The sequence below is a fragment of the Anabrus simplex genome, chromosome 1 (genome assembly GCF_040414725.1).
Source record: "Anabrus simplex isolate iqAnaSimp1 chromosome 1, ASM4041472v1, whole genome shotgun sequence".
Lineage (NCBI taxonomy): Eukaryota > Metazoa > Arthropoda > Insecta > Orthoptera > Tettigoniidae > Anabrus > Anabrus simplex.
The window spans coordinates 799,830,562-799,854,945 of NC_090265.1; the positions used below are offsets into that span (position 1 = coordinate 799,830,562).

The 24,384-nt window shown below is 40.0% G+C and overlaps 1 protein-coding gene across 1 annotated transcript in view; it reads right to left on the reverse strand.

Moving 5' to 3' along the window:
* Window positions 1–2,150: 2,150 nt before the first annotated feature.
* The window catches only part of LOC136857003 (hexamerin), a 43,863-nt gene continuing 21,629 nt past the window's right edge, over window positions 2,151–24,384 (reverse strand). Inside the window, exons 5-8 of the mRNA XM_067135338.2 lie at window positions 17,338–17,466; window positions 14,216–14,531; window positions 10,278–10,414; window positions 2,151–2,572 (exon numbers count right to left, since the gene is read on the reverse strand). Of these exons, the coding sequence (XP_066991439.1) occupies window positions 2,276–2,572; window positions 10,278–10,414; window positions 14,216–14,531; window positions 17,338–17,466 (879 nt within the window). The 3' untranslated portion in view covers window positions 2,151–2,275. The remainder of the gene's footprint in view (window positions 2,573–10,277; window positions 10,415–14,215; window positions 14,532–17,337; window positions 17,467–24,384) is intronic.

The window sequence follows — 24,384 nt, forward strand, 5'->3', positions numbered from 1 at the left end:
ACCTGAGCCCTGGCATTGTCGTACATGAGTACGAATTCAGGGCCAACACCGTATGCAGCAACCAATACATGCTGTAGCAGTATCTGTTCGATGTGCCCCACAGCGGTAAGATTACCACGGACGACAACAAGATCCGTACGGCCATCAATACTGATGTCACCCCACAACATCGCAGAACCTTGTCCGAATCGGTCACCTTCCTGGATAACATTTGGCATATACTGCTCACCACAGCGTTTCCATACACGTTGACGTCCATCACGCTGCATCAGGGGAAATCTGGACTTGTCTGTGAACAACACAGGTCTCCATTGGCGAAGTTGCCAGTTGATGTGGGTACGGGCAAACAGAAGGCGAGCTGCGCGATGTTGCTGCGTTAAACGGGGCACTCACACAGGATGTCTGGATTGTAAGGACACTTTTCTTAACTTGTTCCTTACTGTCTGGTCAGACAACGTGACTCCAGTGACCCTCCTGAGGTCTTGTTGCAGTTCTCTGGCAGTTACTGAATGACGCCACAATGCACATTTGGTCAGATATTGGTCATCCTGAGGGGTTGTCATGCGTCAACAACCTTGTCCAACCTTCCTTGTGAACTGGCCTGTCTCAATGTAGTGATTCCACAAGCGTTAAATAACTGACGGAGAGACACTGAATCCACAGCAACACGACGAAAAGTCCATCCTTCCTGGATCAAAGTGACGGCCCTTGCGACTTAAACCTCGTTAAGATGTCTCATGGGATGTGCTGGTTTAGGTACAAACATGCTCAAATGACTGCAGTAGTCTCTGTACCTCCCAACGACACATGAACACACCGCTATTCATTTTGTTTCGAGGGGTCACCTGACAGTTTAATTCATGGCTACCACTTGGAGTATAACTTCGATTTGACATACCCTGAGTAGCTAAGGTCACAAGGTATGCTGTACGACCATTGGAACACCGTCTCCCAAATTAACATTCACATACCAGATGTTACAAAACATGTTCCCCTAATTTTTTTGAACTGTGTATAAAGTCAGCTGCCATTTCTTCATACCCCTGTGGTCTGATTTGCTATGCAACTTCGCGTTCACTCGCTGTTGCTGTTAGTTTTGTGAATATCTTTCAACAGGTTATTGAGTTTATTTTTATATTGTTTCTTTTGAAGTGTAATTGTGGGGTGCAGCATTTCTGGAGACGTGTGTGGCCTGGCAGGAAAACAACACTCTCTGAGAATGACTCCAAGTAGCGCTCGGGACTGACAGAACTGCGTGCAGCTCGGAACTTTTTGTGTTTCTGTGCTTACCTTTGAGGACTTAATATTTTTAAAAACTAGAAGAAATTTTGCATGTTATGTATATAGTAATTTTTAAAAATGAGTGATTTTTATCGTTGATGGTGAACTTGAACATATGAAAAACAAGGTCTTTTATAGTTGTAAAATTTTGATCGCCTGATAATCACCAGATAAGTAAGGAAATTATCTAATACTTATATGAGCATGTTAAATAAAGTTTTCTGTGTAATATGGTGTACTGCATGACTGCATGACTAATTTCTATCTAAGCTGTTTAAATTTGTTTAAAGAATAAATGTGGAATACATACATAAATGGCCTGGCATTTAGGAAAAGAACATTCGTCACTTCTAGGGTGTAGATTTCTAGCATCAAGTTATCATTAAGATGTTGCTTAACATAGGATGACCAATCTGTGTACTATCAATTCTCAAATAAGATCTGTTTTGAATATCAGATTGTGAATACCTATGATAAACTAATATTACGTAATATCAGTGGAACATAGTAGTACTCTTGTCATCTGTCCCTGGGTTAAGCATAATCATGGATGAGAAGATGAGAAATGAAGCAGTTACAGGTAACAGTCATCATCAGCTGTCCACATATTGATTGCATGTGGTCAAATCTCACAGTGCAGTAATTTTTTCTGACAGTTAGTGTAGATAATTGCTAGAATGGTTTGTTGGTTTAAGTTCCTGAGTATGTATGTAAATGCTGGCCCAAAATCATTCCTGGTACGCAGGTAAATTATGACAAATGCCGGACAAATTTCTTTAGCTGACAATTACAATGCTCTTGGCTGTTGAGATAAAGCAATGGAAACTTATTAATAAAAGATGGGATAGTTTGCATGAAATCAAACATTATTGTGAAAAATCAGTCTTTATTTCTTTCAGTCTATGCTTCTGTATACTTATATAATGAATTACGGAAATCTATGGAGATTTGAAGAATTTCTGTGCTTGAAAATTCAGAAATTTTTAAAAAGTTCTTACTGAGACTTATTGATCTCTTCTTGGGTCTTGTGGAATACAACTACCTCTTTTTGGTAGATGTTGGGGATGACAAAGTTGTGGGGCTCATAGATGGTACGGTCAAAGGGGTAGCCCATTGGCAGTTTGTCTGCAGCCATGAAGTCGACTCCTGCTCCGCATGAGATGACAGATCGGTAGGACTTTAAGTCCTCACCTTCGTATGGTGTGATGACAACATAGACAGAGAGGGGAAAACCAGATTTTGTACCACGGGGAACCATGAGCCGCTCAGGAAATCCACAGTGACGGTACTCCTGAAAACAACACTTTAAAAATAAATATTATTAATGTAATATTCAATGGCAGGTGTTATCTTTACAGAATCTAGTTGGTTGTCAAATCAGATCACAAAATCTTATTGTTGTTTGAGTATAGAGAACTTTTAAAGAGTATTACTTTTTGAAGTGATTTTGGTAATAAGCTTAATGATTGAAGTGACAGGAACCAAACCTAGATTCTCTGCTAATTTCTATTAATAATTAGAACGTCCAAAGACCTTCATCCATACATCTACATACTTTCTTTCTTTCTTAATCTGCTTACCCTCCAGGGTTGGTCTTTCCCTCGGACTCAGCGAGGGATCCCACCTCTACCGCCTCAAGTGTCCTGGAGCATGAGACATTGGGTCGGGGATACAACTGGGGAGAATGACCAGTACCTCGCCCAGGCGGCCTCACCTGCTATGCTGAACAGGGGCCTTGCTGAGAATTGGGAAGATTGGAAGGGATAGACGAGGAAGAGGGAAGGCAGCGGCCGTGGCCTTAAGTTAGGTACCATCCTGGCATTTGCCTGGAGGAGAAGTGGGAATCCATGGAAAACCACTTCCAGGATGGCTGAGGTGGGAATCGAACCCACCTCTACTCAGTTGACCTCTTGAGGCTGAGTGGACCCTGTTCCAGCCCTCGTACCACTGTTTTCAAATTTCGTGGCAGAGCCGGGAATCGAACCCGGGCCTCCGAGGGTGGCAGCTAATCACACTAACCACTACACCACAGAGGCGGACACATCTACATTCACTTCACTAAATGGTTCCATTTCAGTCTTTAGCAAGAATACTTATAAGCAGTATTTAAGTATGTTTATTACTTGTAATATAGAAGAATTTCAATTGTTAGTATTCATTTCCACACTGAATTGAGTTGTTCTATATTTTTAAAATTTCTGACAAACTCCAAATACAGGGTCTGATAAAAAGATCTGCTGTAGCTTCGGCTAGGAAAGGTACACACAAATGGGAGAAAAATGAATGAACTCCACTTTCCATACAATTTTATTTGTGACGGAGGTGTAGAACGCTATGCACTAGGTGTTTGCTATGGAGATATTTTTAAAGACAGGTCACTAGATCTCGGCAACATTTGAATGTGGGTCGACATGGCCAGGTTCCCAGCCACAACGCGATATTGCTGTGGGTTAACAATTTCAGAACAACTGCTTTGGCAACTGAACAGAAATCAATAGGAAGGCCAAGAACCACCCATACATCCCAGAACATCCAGGCAGTGAGGCAAGCATTTCAGAACAGCCCTATAACACCGCGTCTTTCTGAACAGCCAGTGAGGAGAATCCTGCATATGGATTTAACGTTCCACACCTACAAACTGTTCGTTGCGCAGAAGTTGAGTTCTCATGATTGCAAAGATCAAAGAGCTTTCTCAGTGAAAATGCTGGAAATTAAGAGTGATGACATGGTTATCATAATGAGTGATGAGGCACATTTCCATCTTTCCAGTTTATGAATAAGCAGAACTCTCAATACTGATCAGACACGAATCCACATATCCTGCATGAGTGATTCTTTCACAGTGATAGTGTGTTGTGTATGAGCAGCTTTGGGATAATTGGACCATATTTTTGTGATGATGACAGTCATGCCATTACAGTGAATTCGGATCACTACATTGCAATGTTAAGCAACTTCCTAGCACTAGAACTACATTGATAGTGCATTGATACAGGTCAGCTTGGTTCCAGCAAACTTGTGCAACAGCACACACATCTAAGGCTTCAATGGCAGTTTTAAACCATATGTTCCCTGGACGTGTCATTTATCGCCACAGTGATGTTCCATGGCCTGCTTGTTCGCTCATTCTCAGTGTGTTTGGCAATTTTCTTTCGGACTATTTTAAAAGGAAACTTTGTAAGGCCAAACACCGCACAATGAATGATCTCAAGGAAGCAACTCATTACAAAATATTGACGATACAGGAAGATATGGTACAGTGTGCTATGGAGAACTTCAGGAGCAGACTGAAAGAGTGTGTGAGAAATAATGAACATCGTTTATTTGGAGAGTGTTATTCCAAGACATTTCTTCCTGGTCATTATTAAATGGCCACAATCTCTGTTAGTTGTTTTAATTTGTCAGTTTTAAGTAATGTGTTGATGTTCGAAGTAACTATGAAGTGTTTTTGCTTCGGTGGAAATGATTTGGTAAACTCCGATTCATTCCCACATGATGTTCTTGGTCCCCCAGAATCTGATGACCAAGATAAACTAGTAGGTACTTGTACTAGGGCCTGGAGTAATTGTTTTGTCAACTGATATTTCCATCATGCTAACAAGTTGAAGATAGTGGGGAGATCGATCGAAGTCGGTCTTAGGGATACAACTAAGATATTGAGCCTTAGAGGTTGCCTCAATATAGTTCCTGGCTGTTATTTTACGGCTTGGGAAGACAAGAACAAACGTTGTGATAAATAAGTTCACTCGCACTCCTAGTTGGGCATAACGAATCAAAAAATGGAAACAATGTTTCTTTTCAATAAACCAATAAATATCAATTAATCAGTCACCACTGATCTGCATTTCAGTTGCCCAGGTGTCAGATTGCCTATCTGTTGTTTTCCTAGTCTTTTCTTAAACGATTGCAAAGTATTTGGAAATTTATTGGACATCTCCCTTGGTAAATTATTCCAATCTGTAACTCCTCTTGCTCTAAATGAATATTTGCCCCAATTTGTCCTCTACCGAGCTCGATAGCTGCAGTCGCCTAAGTGCGGCCAGTATCCAGTAATTGGGAGATAGTGGGTTCGAGCCCCACTGTCGGCAGCCCTGAAGATGGTTTTCAATGGTTTTTCATTTTCACTCCAGGCAAATGCCGGGGCTGTACCTTAATTTTTCCTCTTGAATTCCAACTTTATCTTCATATTGTGATCATCCTACTTTTAAAAATAACACTCAAACTTATTCATCTACTAGTGTCCTTCTACACCACCTGTCCACTTACAGCTCAGAACATACCACTTATTCGAAAAGCTCGTCCCTTTTCTCCCAAGTCTTCCCAGTTCAAAGTTTGCAACATTTTCATAACGCTGCTCTTTTGTTGGAAATCACCCAGAGCAAAGTGAGCTGCTTTTCTTTGGATTATTCCAGTTCTCATATCAACTAATCCTGGGGAGGTTCCTACACACTAGAACCATACTGTACTTGGGGTCTTGCCAGAAACTTATAAGCCCTTTCCTTCACATCCGTACTACAAACCCTAAATACTCTCATAACCATGTGCAGAGATCTGTACACAATCCCGTTTATGTGATCTTTCCTTATAGTCCCACTTAGATACGGACAATGATCCCTGTAAGGATATTTCACCCCATCAACGCAGTAATTAAAAGTGAGAGGACACTTCCTATTAGAGAAATTCACAACCTGACTTTCAACATACTGTATATTTAAGTACTGTACATCTTATTTTTAAATTTGAAAAACCCTCTGACATCCTTTCTGGACCTTGTATTATGAAGAATTAAAAAATGAACCTGTGTACTTATTTTATATTGGATTTTTATTAAGATACTTTGTCTGCTCACACTGAAATATGCTCCAGTCAGATAACAATACCTCGGGTTAAAATTGGATAGAAATGATAGATGCTGTCTTCATGGATAACCCAAGCAAGCATGACAAGAGAACATGTAGAATGTTCTGTACAAAAGGTGATTTGTTAATCTACAGACGAACTTGAGAGCCACTCTATGAAAATCCAGTCATATGACCGGCTCAGGAATGGAATGAATGAAACCCCATCTAGCGGCGAGGATAGGAATTGTGCCAGCTGCCGAAGCCTGTCGCAGTCCTCTGGGGCAATGATTAATGACTGACAGATGAAATGAAATGATATTGGAGAGTGTTACTGGAAAGAAATATGACAGGGAAAACCGGAGTACCCAGAGAAAACCTGTCCCGCTTCCACTTTGGCTAGCACAAATCCATATGGAGTGACCGGGATTTGAACCACGGAACCAAGCGGTGAGAGGCCGGCGCGCTGCCGCCTAATCCATGGAGGTTCTACAGCACCACTCTATATCAATGAAAAATACACCAGCAGAGGAAAGTGAAAATTATAGGCGCATCTGATATGGATATATTTCTGTCTCTGTTGCTACTGAACATTTATTCTTATGTGTTTTAGTTAGAAGTTCTAGGAGCAAAGTAGATAAATACTTAAAAGTGCTTGAACTGATAGCATTCAAGGGAGATACAATTACCTTGGATGTCATTTACAGGCATAAGAGGATTTCCCGCAGAAAATTAAATCACAAATAGGCTTTTATATAACTGATTTCTGGGCACAGAGTCCAACTCATTGGCTGAATTGTCAGCATTGAGGCCTTCGGTTCAGAGTGTCCCAGGTTTGATTCCAGGCCTGGTGGGGGATTTTAATTGCATCTGATTAATTCTTCTAGCCCGCGGACTAGGTGCTTGTATTTTTCCCAACACTCTCCTCTTCATATTTAGACATCGTACTACATTACCTACTAGAAACACGCAATAATGGTTACATCCCTCCATATAGGGTTGGCGTCAGGGAGGACATCCGTGCGTAAAACAGGGCCTAATAACATACAGTTTGCACCCGCAAGCCCACAGATGTGGGAAAGTTGTGGAAGAAGAATATATGTGGGCACAGACCCACATCCTGAAAATCCGTAGGGTTTTGAAGAATGCACTGTCATCTGTACAGTGAGGAGGAAAATACAGGCATTGCTGTGTCAACCTATCCAATTGTGTTGTATATATGTCATGGGTAAGTCGGCCCCATGGTGTAGTGGTAGCATGCCTGCCTCTTACTAGGAGCCCCGCGTTCGATTCCCGGCCAGGACAGGGATTTTTACCTGGATCTGAGGGCTGGTTCGAGGTCCACTCAGCCTGAGGAGCTATCTGATGGTGAGATGGTGTCCCTGGTCTAGGAACCCAAGAATAACAGCCGAGAGGTTCCGCCGTGCTGACCACGTGAAACTTCGTAATCTACAGTCCTTCGGGCTGAGCACCAGTCACTTGGTAGGCCATGAACCTTCAGGGCTGTTGCGCTATGGGGTTTGGTTTGGTTTCTATATACCATGGGCAGAAGGGAGTGTTCTATGTGTCAGCTGGCGGTGAGGAACGTTTCATGTTTCATTCCAGGCTTGTGTCAATTTTATACACCTGTCAATGTCATATGTTATGTTCGCATGTTATGTGACCCTCTTAGTCTGATTCTGATGGTTCGGTCAGCTTCCGCTTCGAACGCTAGCGCTGTGCCACGTCCGGGGAGCCATCTGGTGACGAATGAACGTACCATTTCCACTTCTATTATAACGCCTAAATTTCAAAAAAGTCATTGTTTAAGAAGTCTTTCCTGTGGAAAGTCGAGATTTTCTTCTGTTGATGCAGAGCACAGTTCCCTGTGAAACGTAAAGAATTTTGCCTTATTTTCTTGACACAGCACAAGCCCAAAAGCCTATACAGTATCATGTCTATAAGTACGAGCCGTGAAAGCATCAACGGCAATACAGTATGTAGTTTGCTTTTAAACAGTTCCTAACTCGAGTTTTGTTCTGCTAAATTCCTTTTTGAAAATATCTTCTTCTTTTCCGCTTTTCCCACATTTGTGGGGTCGCGGGTACGAATTGTGTTGCACATATAGATTTGACCCTCTTTTACGGCCGAATGCCTTTCCTGTCGCCTTTCCTATCGCGTGTTTCTGTGGTGGTTGGTAGTGTAGTGTGTTGTCTAAATATGAAGAGTAAAGTGTTGGGACAAACACAAACACCCAGTACCCGGGCTAGAAGAATTAATCAGGCACGATTAATATCCCCGACCTAGCTGGAAATCCAACCCGGGACCCTCTGAACCGAAGGCCCCAACGCTGGCCATTCAGCCAATGAGTCGAACCCTTTTTACAAATATACAGTGATATTAATCCAAAGATCCAATACGTGGTACTCTGAAGACAAGGAATTTAACATTTTTATCTACATGTGTTTCGAGAAATTACCAAAAATGTGCTCCTTTAAAACATCTCGAGCCTCATGCTGTCCTTTACACATGCACACAGAGAGTGACTTGAGAGGGGTTATGCAATTCTCTAGATGTTGGTTTCCGGACTTGAGACTCTCAAGCGCGAGAAATTCCTGTCCCTAATGTAGTTACTTACTCTTACATTTTATCAAACGAGTAACTTTTACAGCACCTGAAAGAATAATGTTGTGGTTCAAAAACATTAAATTTCAGTACAGTACGAAAATAACATGAGCTCCCAAATGTGTGTGGCAGACGAAGGAGTAAATATTGTCAAACTTTGTCAGAAAAGACACCGCCAGAAGAGGAACGCGCTCTTTAACATCGTAGTTACTTCTAGTCCACAACAACTGCCAGATTTACTGCTGTACTGTATTTTCATCTTTGGCTTATTTCCTGTGTAACATTTTTAGAAGCTAGTGGCAAATCACTTCAGATTAGAAGAGAATGTGCATAGAAAACTTTTTGTGTGAAATACCAAGCTAATTAATCTTTTACTCGACTTTAAATTACAGTGTCTGTTAATCTGTTAATATAACATGTTTGTTTGTTGTTTGTCCAATCCTTGTTCTGTTTCTCTATGGCATCGGGTATGAGGTGAGGTTAGATGAATCTGTCGTGGCGGGTTTTTATGACCGGATGGCCTTTCTGACGTCAACCTCATCAGAGGAGTCAATGAGATGAAATGACTGACGTGATATATGATACGAGGAAGGGAGAGGGTGAAACCCGGTGCCGGCACGTAGCCTACTCCTGTCGAATAGCACCAAGGGGCTGATCGAGGCTGAATGTCTCCATCCGACGGACGAATCACCACCAACAGCGTCATACTCCCTCATTCCATATGAGCACTGCAGAGAGGTTTGGAATTTATCCAGGCTTTTGGCACGCAATCTAGTGATTATAAATTGTATACCACCTCCTCCCCTACCCAACCGGCCAACATTCTGATGGTGAAAATGTTTTCCGACCAATGAGACTCGAACCGGCTAACCTCGGTGTCAGACCGCTTAGACTTCAATGCCTTAGCGATCATGGCCACCAGGCGGGCTGTTCGACTCGCTGGCTGAATGGTCAGCGTACTGGCCTTCGATTCAGAGGTTCTCAGGTTCGATTCCTGGCCGGGTCGGGGATTTTAACCTTCATTGGTTAATTCCAATGGCCCGGGGGCTGGGTGTTTGTGCTGTCCCCAACATCCCTGCAACTCACACACCACACATCACACTATCCTCCACCACAACAGCACGCAGTTACCTACACATGGCAGATACTGCCCACCCTCATCGGGGGCCCACCAGGCGGGCTAATCTGTTAATATAACATACTGGTAACTTAATATAAAGATATGATTGTTTGTAATGAATTGTTTTAATCCTCAGAAGTCAGTGTTTCCCCAGGAAGTCTCTATTTGTAAATTATGACATTCATAAAATGAAAATATCTGAATTACTGCTTTTTGGCATCTCCTAGGCACTAGACATTTTCAGATGTTGGCTGCACATTATTTTATGTCCTGAGTACTTTAGGAGTTAACATTTTACAGCTGTGAGAAAGATCGTCTTGGTCAAAAAAAAAAAAAAAAAAAAAGAGACCAGTGTTTTGATAAATGTGTCTATATATCTATAGTGTGTGAAAAAAGGTACAGTATGTAATAAAGCATTGACTACAGGTACTTACTGATCCAATGTAGAGAGGCTCTGTGCCATCTAAAGCATTGTCAATCTTCTTCAGGAGCACATTGGTTGTGAGTTGGTCACGTGTGATAAGACTGAAGTCTCGTGAATTTCGCGTGACTTCATTCTTGCCAGTAACAACTGAGAACAGGAATACAACAGTTAATTAGCTTTTTCAATCAATCAATTCAGTCAATACTGATCTGCATTTAGGGCAGTCACCCAGGTGGCAGATTCCCTATCTGTTGTTTTCCTAGCCTTTTCCTAAATGATTTCAAAGAAATTGGAAATTTATTGAACATCTCCCTTGGTAAGTTATTCCAATCCCTAACTCCCCTTCCTATAAATGAATATTTTCCCCAGTTTGTCCTCTTGAATTCCAACTTTATCTTCATATTTTGACCTTTCCTACTTTTATAAACGCCACTCAAACTTATTCGTCTACCAATGTCATTCCACGCTATCTCTCCGCTGACAGCGCGGAACATATCACTTAGTCAAGCAGCTCTTCTTCTTTCTCCGAATTCTTCCCAGCCCAAACTTTGCAACATTTTTGTAACGCTACTCTTTTGTCGGAAACCACTCAGAACAAATCGAGCTGCTTTTCTTTGGATTTTTCCAGTTCTTGAGTCAGGTAATCCCGGTGAGTTGGGGTCTTACCAGAGACTTGTATGCCCTCTCCTTTACATCCTTACTACAGCCTTTAAACACCCTCATAACCATGTGCAGAGATGTGTACCCTTTATTTACAATCCAATTTATGTGATTACCCCAATAAAGATCTTTCCTTATATTAACACCTAGATACTTACAATGATCCCCAAAAGGAACTTTCACCCCATCAACGCAGAAATTAAAACTGAGAGGACTTTTCCTATTTGTGAAACTCACAACCTGACTTTTAACTCTGTTTATCGACATACAATTGCCTGTTGTCCATCTCACAACATTATCGAGGTCACGTTGCAGTTGCTCACAATCTTTTAACTTATTTATTACTCTATAGAGAATAACATCATCCGCAAAAAGCCTTACCTCTGATTCCACTTCTTTACTCATATCTTTTATATATATAAGAAAACATAAAGGTCCGATAATACTGCCTTGAGGAATTCCCCTCTTAATTATTGCAGGGTAAGATAAAGCTTCACCTACCAGGGGCGAAGTGTCAGGGGGGACAGGGTAGACAGCGTGTACACTTAACATTTTGTGAAAAACATATTGTCTAGTTAATTCATACTTTTTAGAACATTAAATAATTCCAAATTCGTGACATTATTGTATTCCCCGCTTTACTTATTTTCGTCTCACTTCGGCAATGCTAAGGCAATGTTAGTTACACGAAGCACGTAGGCGAAAGTAGACGCTGTCCATTCTGTGTATTTTCCCTTTGATTTTCAAAGCTTTTAGATAGAGCAACACTAACTCTATCTGTAGGTGCTGACTATGGAACTATGACTTTCTTATAGCGAGATGTCTCTGCCCAGTCGACAGACTTACCAGCGTCTCTTCTTGCTCTCATTGGCTAGTATTTGGATCTCTCTTATAAAGGTGCTCTTATTGGCTACCATCTTAGACATGCTTTTAATGTTATTAATTTGAACTTACTTTATTATAAGACACGTCTAAAAATAAATTAATAATATTTAAATACGAAGTATAGTAAACTTACACCTAATAAATGAATGACAGCATCAAAACCCTTCAAGTACGTGCATTTTCTTGCCCGCCAATATTAGTTGCGGTATTATAACCCCAATAACTATTGGCTTCCAGTCTTAATAAGGTACTCTAGAGTACGCATACGGAAAAAAAAGTTGCTTAACTTGATGCTGTATATTCCGTTAAAGTCAGTTTCTAGTGAACGCGCTATGAGTGCATTCAAATGAATTAAAACATATTTAAGGAATTGGATGACCAACCAGAGACTGTCTAACTTGAGAACTCTAGCTATAGAGAAGAAATTTCTGTGACGCCTGACTTCAAGACGAGAGTAATAGATATATTTGCCGAAATGAATGAATGAATCCCACCCCTATCCCATTGTCACCGTAAGACCTATCTGCGTCGGTGCGACGTAAAACCACTAGCAAACAAAAATAAAATAGCATACTCATCATGTGGATGTTGACTGAAAATCAACACCTGATCATTCAGAATGGGTATATAAACACGCCGGTTCATGTTAGTGGTCACCTCAGTGAGTAGGCCCAATCCATCTTGCGAAAAACACTCCCAAAACATCACAGATCCATCTCCGGCTTGAACCTGACCTTGCACACATCCAGGATGAAATGCTTCATTTGGCCGTTGGTGCACTCGACGACGTGCGTCATTGGAATACAGGCAAAAACGTGATTTGTCAGATCACGTTACGTTCTGTCAGTCAGCTACTGAAAAAAATGAAATGGCGTATGGCTTTCAGTGCCGGGAGTGACCGAGGACATGTTCGGCTCGCCAGGAGCACGTCTTTTGATTTGACTCCCGTAGGCGCCCGTATTCTCCGTGCCAGAGAAATTAACCAATGATGGTTAAAATTTGCGAGCCCGCAGGGAATCGAACCCGCGATCCCTGTGACCAAAGGCCAGCACGCTAACCATTTAGCCATGGAGCCGGACAGTCACCTACTGTTGATTCACAAGCCGTAAAACGCGTCTCCGGTCTTTCTCAGTCAGGATCTTTGTCCGACTACAATTCTGACTAATTATTGTAGATAAATGATGTAATCCACCTAATCAATACAATACAAAATTAGTACTTCAATTTATTTTAATCGTGGTACTAGTTTCAGCCTATTGATATTAGGCCATCATCAGCCATATGTCTAAAACACTTTAAAACCTATTTGGCCATACATACGAGTATAACAAAAATAGATACTACTTGAAAATAGTTCTGATCTAATATTCCATATACACAGAAATAAGCTACTGACTTGAGGATGTAACACAACACTTGAACATTCTTATGATGTGTTGGTATACTTCAATAAATATAAATAACTGTCTTGAAGAGCTATAAATAATTTGTTGAACACTTGCATAAAATTAAAAGCAATTGGTGAAAAATTTAGATAGAATAAACTGATGTTAAATTAGATCTTAGTTGCTTATGTTTTAAGACCTTATGGGTGATGATGGCCTAATATCAATAAGCTGAAACTAGTACCATGATTAAAGTAAATTGAAGTACTAACTTTTTTATTGTATTAGCTCATTTATCTGAACGAATTATATTGTCATCAATACGGAACACGAAAATTATAAACTCTGACATAATTCTGACATTGTGTTTCGCGGCCACGTGTAGTACACCACTGCTTATAGACACACACAATTGTCCCTTTCTGCCACTCTGTCACATCCTTACATCTACCCATGTTGACGTTCACTGTCCGCTTGAAACCTCAGTGTCTCACTTATCGTTACTGCCGTATGGTCACGTAGAGGCAGTGCGCGTGCGGTTGAGCACGAGACTCGTTTGCTGCGCCATCTGTACAGGCTTAACGATCCATCTGTGCGTGTCCACTAGGGTGACTAATTGTTTGTCGGGTGAACTTATATTACAATATTTATTTTCCTGGAACAATACACATATCACTGGAAAAGAACCCAAAAACAACACCCACTGGTAATGGAAACCGGAGGAGGGCATGTATAATTGCTCAAAAAGAAAGAATGCATATATTCCTTGCATTTAATATTGTAATCAAAATTTTAATTACTATCGACATATAATTCACCTCCCAGATAGATAAAATCCTTGTGGATGCCTACAACAAACATTATATCTATAAGCTATTTTTTTCTGAGAAAAGTCTACATGCAAGGAATCTTCTCCCTAGTACTCTGAGGTCAATATAGCTACAGAGCCACAGCAGAGATATATTCTTGAGTGCCAAGATTAGGGCAAACATAACTAGTGGAGCGTAATTATACTTACTGTCATATGGGAAGCGGTCAACTTCAACGAGGTAATGTCTTTTCTCATCCAGTGTCATTTCTTGGCCTAGGTAGTTGTACTTAGGTCCAACAAAGGCACGGACCATTACTCTAATATCTTTGTCACTGTTCACTACAATGCGAGCAGAGATTGGCTTATGGTTTAGACGTTTCTGACGGATGCGGATATCCAACTTCTCAGCCTCATCGATTGAGTCGATCTGGACGGCATTGTTGAGGTTGAATTCAAAATCGTCTTCGTAGGTGATTAGTTTGTCAACATCAACAGATTCTATTTTAACTCCAGGAACGATGAGCTGCAAGAATAATCAGACACAGAGTAATTTTCAGTTTTAATTTTAAATATTTTCTATGTGTTATTTATACTGCAAAAACAAGTGAGGTATTAATTAGATTATGAAAGAAAAATCAGTACTTCAGTTTTGTTGGAAGAAAGAAAAAAATAGATATTTCAAGTCAAGAAGCTAAATCGTTCTCAAAGAAAACTGGTTTTATGGGGAGGGATTTGTGTTATTTCTTGAACGTTTGTGTCAATTGCATAGTGACAATAAAATCATCATCATCATCATCTTCATCATCAGCATCAAAGTCCCACTCCAGTCACCCGTGTGTGGTTTGATAAAATCACATGGCGCAGTTAATTGCACCAATTTAAGTGTTGGAAAGATGGATGAATTAACTTTACTATACTAAGTTATTTTCCATTCACGAAAGCTGAGCAATGCAGCTGAGGATGTTGTCACACTGACTACATGATTCTCCTACATCTGCATGCCATCTAGCTGGTAGCAGTTATCTTGATAAGCAACAATCCCTAGAGGGCTGTATGTGCCATAGCTCTTTATATTATTGCCGGGCTGAGGGACTTAAACGGTTGAAGCGCTGGCCTTCTGACCGTAATTTGGCAGATTCGATCCTGGCTCAGTTCAGTGATATTTGAAGGTGATCAAATACGTCAGCCTCGTGTTGGTAGATTTACTGGTACGTAAAAGAACTCCTGCAAGACAAAATTCTGGCACCTTGGCATGTCCGAAAACCGAAAAGTAGTTAGTGGAACATAAAGCCAATAACATTATTATTGTTTTCATTATTTGATTCGTTATGCCCAACCAAGGAGCACGTGTGAAAGTGGAACGTAAAGCCAATAACATTATTATTGTTTTCATTATTTGATTCGTTATGCCCAACTGAGGAGCGCGTATGAACTTATATAGCACAACGTTTTTTCTTGTCTTTCCAAAATCTCTTCATCCTTTCGCTGTGTTCCTTTTTGCGTTCTTCTATTCATCCTGTAGCTTGTCTTTTAGGATGTTCAGCAAATTTGTGTTTGTTTATGAGATTTCTAATTTTTTTCTTTCCTGCAAGATTTCTTCATTTATACAATTTTCGGAAGACTTTGTTTCTTTCTGTAAGCCAGTTGTGAATTTTTTAGACATGCTTTGATATTTAGAATTTTCTTTGTTAGCCTATAATTATCCATTCTGATCAGTGACCATAGAATTTTAATCTTCTTTCCCTAATGGTGTCTGTGATTTTTTCTGTGATTTCCTGTGATTTCCTTTTCATCCAAATACCATTTTTGCATTTAGGTCCTAGAATTTTCCTCTCTTATTTTTCGATGATTTTTATTTGTGATCTGCCATCAATCAGAGTTTCTGATGCATAAAGGGCACCTGGTTTGACAAGTGTGTTGTAGTGTCATAATTTTGCGTTTTCGGATATGCATTTTTTATTGTATCTGCTCTAGACAATTTTGTATGCTTTTTGTAATTTTGTAATTCTTTCTTTGTTTGCTTGCTGATTTATCCCGTTTGGCTTCTAATTTCGCCTAGGTACTGTATTTGAATTTATCTACTTGGGAGATTTTCGCCCATGTCTAGTGATTAGAGGATGGTTGTTAAATCCTGATTTTGTACCTTCCATATGCTTTGTCTTTGAATATGAAATTTGCAGACTTGTTCTTGCCGCTATTTCATGAAGTTTTTCCTACGGAATGGGTGTTTCTTGTTTATTATTATTATTATTATTATTATTATTATTATTATTATTATTACAAAATATTGATAATTTCAAATGAAGCATGTCTTTGAGTAGTGAAAATGTGATTGCCCTTCCAACCAAGGTATTCAAGTGTGGGAATAGGCATATCACTAGCCTCTTTATGTCCCCTTGATATTGCAGGCTAAGGAGTAATGAGAATGAGAAAATATCTACCTAGTAAATGCATAGATTTACTGTGAACTTATAGTAGATGATTTCATGCTTGTATGCTCTAGAAAGAGTCTTATTTCTCCATTCAGAATTAGTTGTGCTATAGCCCTTGGCAAAGACATTATCAGTTTATATGCCTTTGGCTGGAATAAAATCTTCAAACAACAATCATATTTGCAACATTCTTGATATAGAGTTGGATTCCTATAGGGAACTTGAAATAATTATCCTCAATAAGGAAATTTATAATTAATAATTTTATTTATTTATTGTTCATTGTTTAGGCTGAATACCCTCAGACCCTGCTCACATGTTTGTGTAGGCTTTGATACTGGTTAATATTTCAATAATGACCAAGGAGCTGCATCTATTGATTGTGAAATGTCGATGTGTATCTGTTCCTTTCAAGGGATGCAAATTGCGATGGGAATGAATTATGTAACTGTTAAAAGATGCTAAAAATAATGTGTGTTTATAAACTGACTTAAAATGTTTTATGAAGTAAAGTGTAGTTGTGTGCCACTCTTAAAATTGAAGGATTAAAACGTTGTGTACTTGCAGTTAAAATTAACCTATTATAAAGACAAATAAACTGAGAAAAATTACAATTTATGACCCAATCCCATGCATGTATAAGTCATTAAAGTTTTTTAAATAAATTGTGTTCTTAAAAAAAACATATTCATCTCCTAATTGTCAGTCTTTTCTGCTCCATGGACAAAAACTCATACTTTTTGCAACATCTTTACTGTTGAGTCTAAAGGTATTAAAACTTTCCATCTTTCCTGAACAAGGTTGTAATCTGACGTTTGTTCTACGTCATCAGCCATCATAACTTTGAACTGCAAAGCCAATATTGCTAAAATGAGTTTTAAAAAAGCAGGCACTTACCTCATCACGAGTGTAGCTCTTGAGCTGGCTCTTGTACTGTTGGACAAGATCAACAATATGTTTGATGATACCATAGTAGACAGGATCTCGCATGGCAGTCTCAAAGTGTTCCAATGCTCCAGGAGCAACCTACAAAATATGTTACAACAATTAGTACTTTAGGGCATGATTTATTGAACATTTCTTAATAATAATAATAATAATAATAATAATAATAATAATAATAATAATAATAATAATAATAATAATAATAATGATGATGATGATGATGATGATGATGATGATGATGACACACAACCTTTCAACTTTTGTTGGTCTCAAGAGACATTTGAGGCTTCAGCTATGTACTGTAATGGATCTACAGTACAATTGGATGCATATGGGAAGTGAAGGGTCTTCCCTTTGGAGCCAGAGGAACCTCCTTTAATGGAACAAGCTCCTTCCTCAAGAAGGTGGGTTTAACACTCACAATCTACAAAATATATCCCTTATGGTTCTGAAGGATTATTTATCCATTGTATCCACACATTTCTATTTTTGTTATTGTCTTTTAGTTATTAATTTTCTTTTCTACAGTTGTAATGAACAAAAATCAACAGTGAACTAAACGCAATGGCTTTCACTGATGATGTTATGACCTGGGAAGAAACCGAGGAACAATTACAGTTGAGACTCTATGAATGGAAGGTTAAGTTCCAGAAATCCAATCTCAGAATGAGCGAACCCAAAACAGTAGTGATTGCAATAAACAGAGAGGGACGACCAGCGAACACCGTGTTAGGAAACCATCCACTAGAAAGTGTGGAAAACTTAACATACCTACGCAATGTAATATTTCAAGATACACTAGCCACAAAGGAGGTGGCAAATAGAGTGCAGAAGTAGCAAGTACGAACACTCCTCTGGGATCCAAAAGTACCAACAAAATCAAAACTGGTGATGTTCAGTCAGTTCTTCATACCAATCTCAACCTATGGTATTGAAACCTCCACCCTCACTAAGAAGGACTCATAAAGGTTGCAGGCATCTGAGATAACATTCCTAAGGTCCACAATTCAAAAAGCAAAATTAGACATGTTAAGGAATGATGTGGTTAGAAAGGAAGCTGGTATTGAGACATAATTGTTAGATCGGGTCAGCATGTCCAGATGGGAGTGCTTTGGGCATGTAATGAGGATGAAGCCAACAAGGACAGCTTATGCTAACTTGGAGATATGAGGGAGGAAAACGGACATTGGGAAGACCAAGAATCTACTGGATGGACATCGTAAAGATAGACATTGCAGATCGGGGAAGGACACTGGAGGACGCCATTAATAACAAAATGTATCTCAATAAGAGCAACCTCCGTGGCTCAGGCGGCAGCGCGCCGGCCTCTCACCGCTGGGTTCTGTGGTCCAAACCCCGGTCACTCCATGTGAGATTTGTGCTGGACAAAGTGGAGGTGCAGGATTTTTCCGGGTACTCCGGTTTTCTCTGTCATAATTCATTCCAGGAACATTCTCCAATATAATTTCATTTCATCTGTCATTCATTAAACATTGCCCGAGAGGAGTGCGACAGGCTTCGGCTGCCGGCACAATTCCTATCCTCGCCACTAGATGGGGGCTTCATTCATTCTAAGCTGTGGATTTTCATTTTAATCCCAATAATACAGAAAGGAAAACTGGAATTTTAAAATGATGATGATAGTCGTAATGTTCTTTTCAATGTGTTAGTAATTCAGGTTTAGTATCACCGTATCATTGTTTCAGAACGTCTTTTATTTTGACGGAAATATTTATTTTGTCTTACGAATCCATGTGGTAATTTGTAAGTGCAGTCGGCTGTACCTATTTGAAAATATATACACGAGTGTTTCATACTTAAGTGCTGTTAAATGCCAACTGAATGCACCAGGAATTGAGCCCAGAACCATATGCACAGGGGACGTTCGTCTAACCAATAGTGAATCTCAGATAGCCTATGGATAGTGTACTTGATATTAAAAATATATATTTTAGAGAATTAAAGCAATAAATGTTCTACAGTATAAATTGAAACAAAACTTAAATTTGAATGTTTGAGTAATATAAATTCTTCAAGAAAATCTTTTAGCTTCAATTAAAACATAGTTTTGAATAAATTCTCTATAACAAATATTATTTATTTTTAATTATATAATTATTTATTGATGAAATATTTACTTTTTAAATGCAATGTATTTGTTAATTTTCCGTGCTGTAAGAGCATAGAGATTTTGTTCGGCTCTTGCAAACCGTAAAATGATACTGTTCACATTTCTGGCCGCATGATGTGCAAATCATTTGCTTGATGAAACTTTTTGTTAACACATAGTTTATGGTGAAACCCATGTATCGTTAGCCTAATGATAGCACGTCTTTGTATTTGCTTCTTCCCGGTCCAATCCCTGTATATCATTGCGTCCGTCCCAAAGAAATTGTAGTCTATCTCCTCTGCTTTCCGTTTTCTTTCTGCTATTAGTTCATTGTACGGTCCGGTGGAAGGTAGTTGTAGTTTGATCCTTAATTCTTCTAGGAAGAACATTTCTCTCGTCAGGGCGTAGATCATTCTGTTTGGTGCAAATTTTCCAGGTCCAATAGCTCTTTTCAGGAATCTTGTTTGGACATTTTCAATTTTTCTAAGATCAGAGATGGTTAGTTTCTCCCAAATGAGAGTGAGCCCATACGTAACTATAGGCGTTATTGTGGTTTCAAAAAGTGTCATAGCTGTCGCTAGTGCAAGGGATGTTAAATTCTTAATATTATAAATTGCACGTGTGGCTGTTGTTGTCCTTTCTTCGATATGCATGCCGAAATATTTGGTGGTTATCTGTAGTGTTATTCCTTCCGGGCGCACCTTTTCATTAATAATATAAATGCAATGTATGACTGTTGTGAAAGATTTGCTTGTTATATCTTGTTATAAAATTAGTTAAAGGCCTACAATTCGGTAAGATACTTTAAATTTTTAGGATAAATGTCTGTTGTCATAATCCTCGTCAGAGTATGTACAGGAATTACTGTGTGTGGGTTCTGTTTGGAGTAAAAGCAATCTACTGAACATTTTTTAGAATTCTGTATCAAAATCTATGTTGTGTATTTTCTTTTTTATGATCTTTGTTGTTAGAATTGACTTTTTAGTCAATGAACAGTTTGGCTGGCAATAAATTAAATATACTTACTTTATTTCTTGTTTTATTGTTATCTACTGTGTATTTCTTTAGTGCACGATATTATTCACTGCCATTCAGGGGTGTGAAGTCTACGTTGTTGGTGTTGCCGCCAGAAACATATGGAAGAATATAAATCAGGTACAGTCCTGATTATGTAATTTGTAATTTCTATCAACGAGCTGAACCCACCAGATTTCCGTAATACATGTAAGGAAAGATATGATTGCTATCTAGTGCCGAAGAATTGAACGGGCACATAAACATCATCATCATTTTCCAACTCCAGTTTCCCGGGTGTGGTGTACAAACACTCACCATCTCTTCCTATCTGCATACATTTTCTGTTCCAGGACATCTTCCCATTTGAGACCTCTCTCCTCCACGTCTGATTTCACCGTGTCTATCACTAACGGCGATTAGGGGGCATAAAAGGATATTCCATTTCAGACACTTGATTCCCTCCTTTAAGTTCTTTAATTATTCAGAAAAACACTTGGCGGAAATACGCACAAAATGCCGTTCGTCGCGGCTAACAGATTCATACAGCGCCACAGCAAGGAGCGGAGAATCGCGTAGCAGCGTGTAGTATGTGCTGCGAAGGACATGCCAAGGCCATGGAGACTGCGGTATGATTCACCTGCTGTCGTCTCAGTAAATGTGTCTGTGTAGTTCTATCTAGTGTCTGTTACTTCGTTAGTGTGTGTTTTGTCCGCTTCCGTAGCGTAACGGTTAGTGTTATTAGCTGCCGTCCTCGGGGGGCCCGGGTTCGATTCCCGGTACTGCCAGAAATTTAAGAATGGCAGGAGGACTGGTATGTGGTTGAAATGGTTCATGCAGCTCACCTCCAGCCACCTCGGTATGAGGACACGAGTTTACTTTTGTCCGACTCGTTGGCTGAATGGTCAGCTTACTGGCCTTCGGTTCAGAGGGTCCCGGGTTCGATTCCCGGCCGAGTCGGGGATTTTAACCTTCATTGGTTAATTCCAATGGCTCGGGGGCTGGGTATTTGTGCTGTCCCCAACATCCCTGCAACTCACACACCACACATAACACTATCCTCCACCACAATAACACGCAGTTACGTACTCATGGCAGATGCCGCCCACCCTCACCGGAGGGTCTGCCTTACAAGGGCTGCTCTCGGCTAGAAATAGCCACACGAAATTATTATTATAGTGTGTGTTTTAATTGTATAATCTCGCCGAACTTCTATTTATTTATAATACATGTCTAATCATTGTTCCTTTGACGAAAGTTTTATTGTATAGTATTATTATTACCGTACTAAAGTTGGTAAACTCAATCTTTACGTCTCTATCAAAATTTGCTTCAGAAACACACCATTTTGGAACTTTTTTTCAATTTTGCTGCCTCCCTTCCTCCCCCGCTATAGCCCTAGACCCGGATACTTTTTGTTGTTTATACATTTTTACCCTCCACCACCCCCACTTCTAACTGCCATTTCGCTGCTACTGGTGTCTATCCAGCATTTCCCTTGGTCTTTTTCCTTGGACACTAAATTCGAAGTATTTTCTGGCAGGTCTTTTGCTCTTTATTCTCATAACGGGCCGATACCACCGAAGTCTACGCTTCTTTATTACACTGGAAATAGGGACTTCAGTGCCAGCTACCTTCCTGTTTATTTAATTCCTGAGTTCGTCTTTTCAAGTAGTTTATTTCTTAGTCCTAATTAATTTCATTTCTGTTGCCTGAATTCTGCTGCAGTCATTGTTTAGCAGAGCGAATGAAAATTCACAGCCTGTTTCAAGTCATTCAACTGGGTCAGGAATTGAATGAATGAAGCCCCATCTAGCGGCGAGGATAGTAATTGTACCGGCTCCCGAAGCCTGTCGCACTCCTCTGGGGCAATCAAATGAAAAGATATTAGAGAGTGTTGCTGGAATGAAAGATGATAGGGAAAACCGGAGTACTCGGAGAAAAACATGTCCCGCCTCCGCTTTGTCCAGCACAAATCTCACATGGAGTGACCGGGATTTGACCCGCGGAACCCAGCGATGAGAGGCCGGCGCGCTGCCGCCTGAGCCACGGAGACTCTGTTTAGCATAGTGCATGTCTGTAAACCATATTTGAGAATCGGTATGAGGTAGGTGTGTTACAGGATTGTTTTTACCTTTTTGTGATATTTTGCAGTCCCCGAGTAATTTTCTGACTTGAATGTAAAAGTTCGATGCTTTGTGTGTCCTGCTGAGTATTTCCTGTTTGACATTGTTGTCTTTGGATATTGTGCTTCCGAGGTAGTTGAAGTGAGAAACTGATTCTAATTTTGCTCCTTCCAAAAGGAGGTTTAAGTTTCTTAAAAAAAGTCTTCCGTGCTTCTGATTTACGCCACGTGTTACCTGCTGCGCTTCAACGGCAAACTCGCCTAGGCTGGATGTCACTGTCAGTGAATTGCCATGGGAAGAGTTTATCGCTCTTGGTTGCGAGTATTATTTGCTGGTTAGACACAAAGGCAAACGGCGTTTTTCTTCCTTCCCATACACCTCCCAAGCGTGGCTTCTAATTTGACAATTATCGTGACTGTTTTATAACACAGCCTTTCTAACTGTTCCTTAAGAACATGCATATTTAGCGAGAAAAGTAATATTATTTCGAATTGCAGAACAACTCCTGAATTAAAAGATTTGAAGACTAAATTACAGGGAGGGTTTCGAAAGACATTTTAAAGTATCATGGTATGCAGAATTGCTGAGGCTGTGTGTATATATCGGTTGCATCTTTCAGCATGACAAACACACAAACACATTTATTATTAATCTTAAAATTCCACTCTTCTTCGCATAATTCTATACGTTGGAAAAAAATCCATGTAAAACGAACGTTCGAAAGAACTTCATCCTCTCCTCGACTGTACCATTTCCGAACCGGCAACCCCCGGAAGTACCCACGCCACGCCACTGCTGCTACTGTGCAACGAATTGTATAACATTTGGAACTCTGATATGTTGGCGTACAATTGAAGCACTACTGTTTTGATAAAACAAACATTATTTTGTTGTAAGAACGTCACACCTAACAGGCTTTCATGCATTACGAAAATCAGACTATTTATGACAGACTGTTTATGGCAAATCATAAATGATACACTCGATAATCTGACATCATCTGTACGTAATTTAAGACCTCAGCTAGATGGCCCAACGATAAATTTTGCATAATGATGCATACTCGTGCAACGAGCGCTCGCTCGATTACGCGCTCTCGGTCCTCCGGTTCACCGCACCGTTGCGACTGAACGCGTCAACCGATTTCAAAAATCCCGGTCTCGTTTTGTTCACAAATAGGCTGACAGATATAAGCTCTCTGAGACCGAGATTATGGTACTACAACCGTTAGGGTCAAAGTTATGTCGAATGTGAGAATTTCCTCATTACTGTTCTATCGACTTTTGAATGTAAGTTCTGACTCGTGATGTGTATATCATGGAATGGAGAATCTTATGCTCGACATAACGTTTGATAATTACCAAATATGTAAATAATAATCGTATGGCCTCAGCTACCGAGTGCAGACATTTTAATTTGTTGCCATCTGGCTGTCTGCTCGTCAATTTCGACGTCCCCTTTTACTCTAGGTCTGCTAGATAGCAGACAGAGTAAACCGGATCTCTCTTGGGCGTCTATGGCTGAGATTTTAATGAATTCTGTCGGGTGAACACCAAACGTCCCACCAGAGATCTTTTATACGCCGACATCGTACGACATGGAGTGTCGAATGGAATTATTTCCGCCCTTCAATAATCTGACTGCCTCTGCTGGGTTTGAACCCGCTATCTTGTGATTCGGAGGCCGACACTCTACCACTGATCCACAGAGGCAGCTACCAATATGTCAAAGTGCATTTTTAGGGCTATA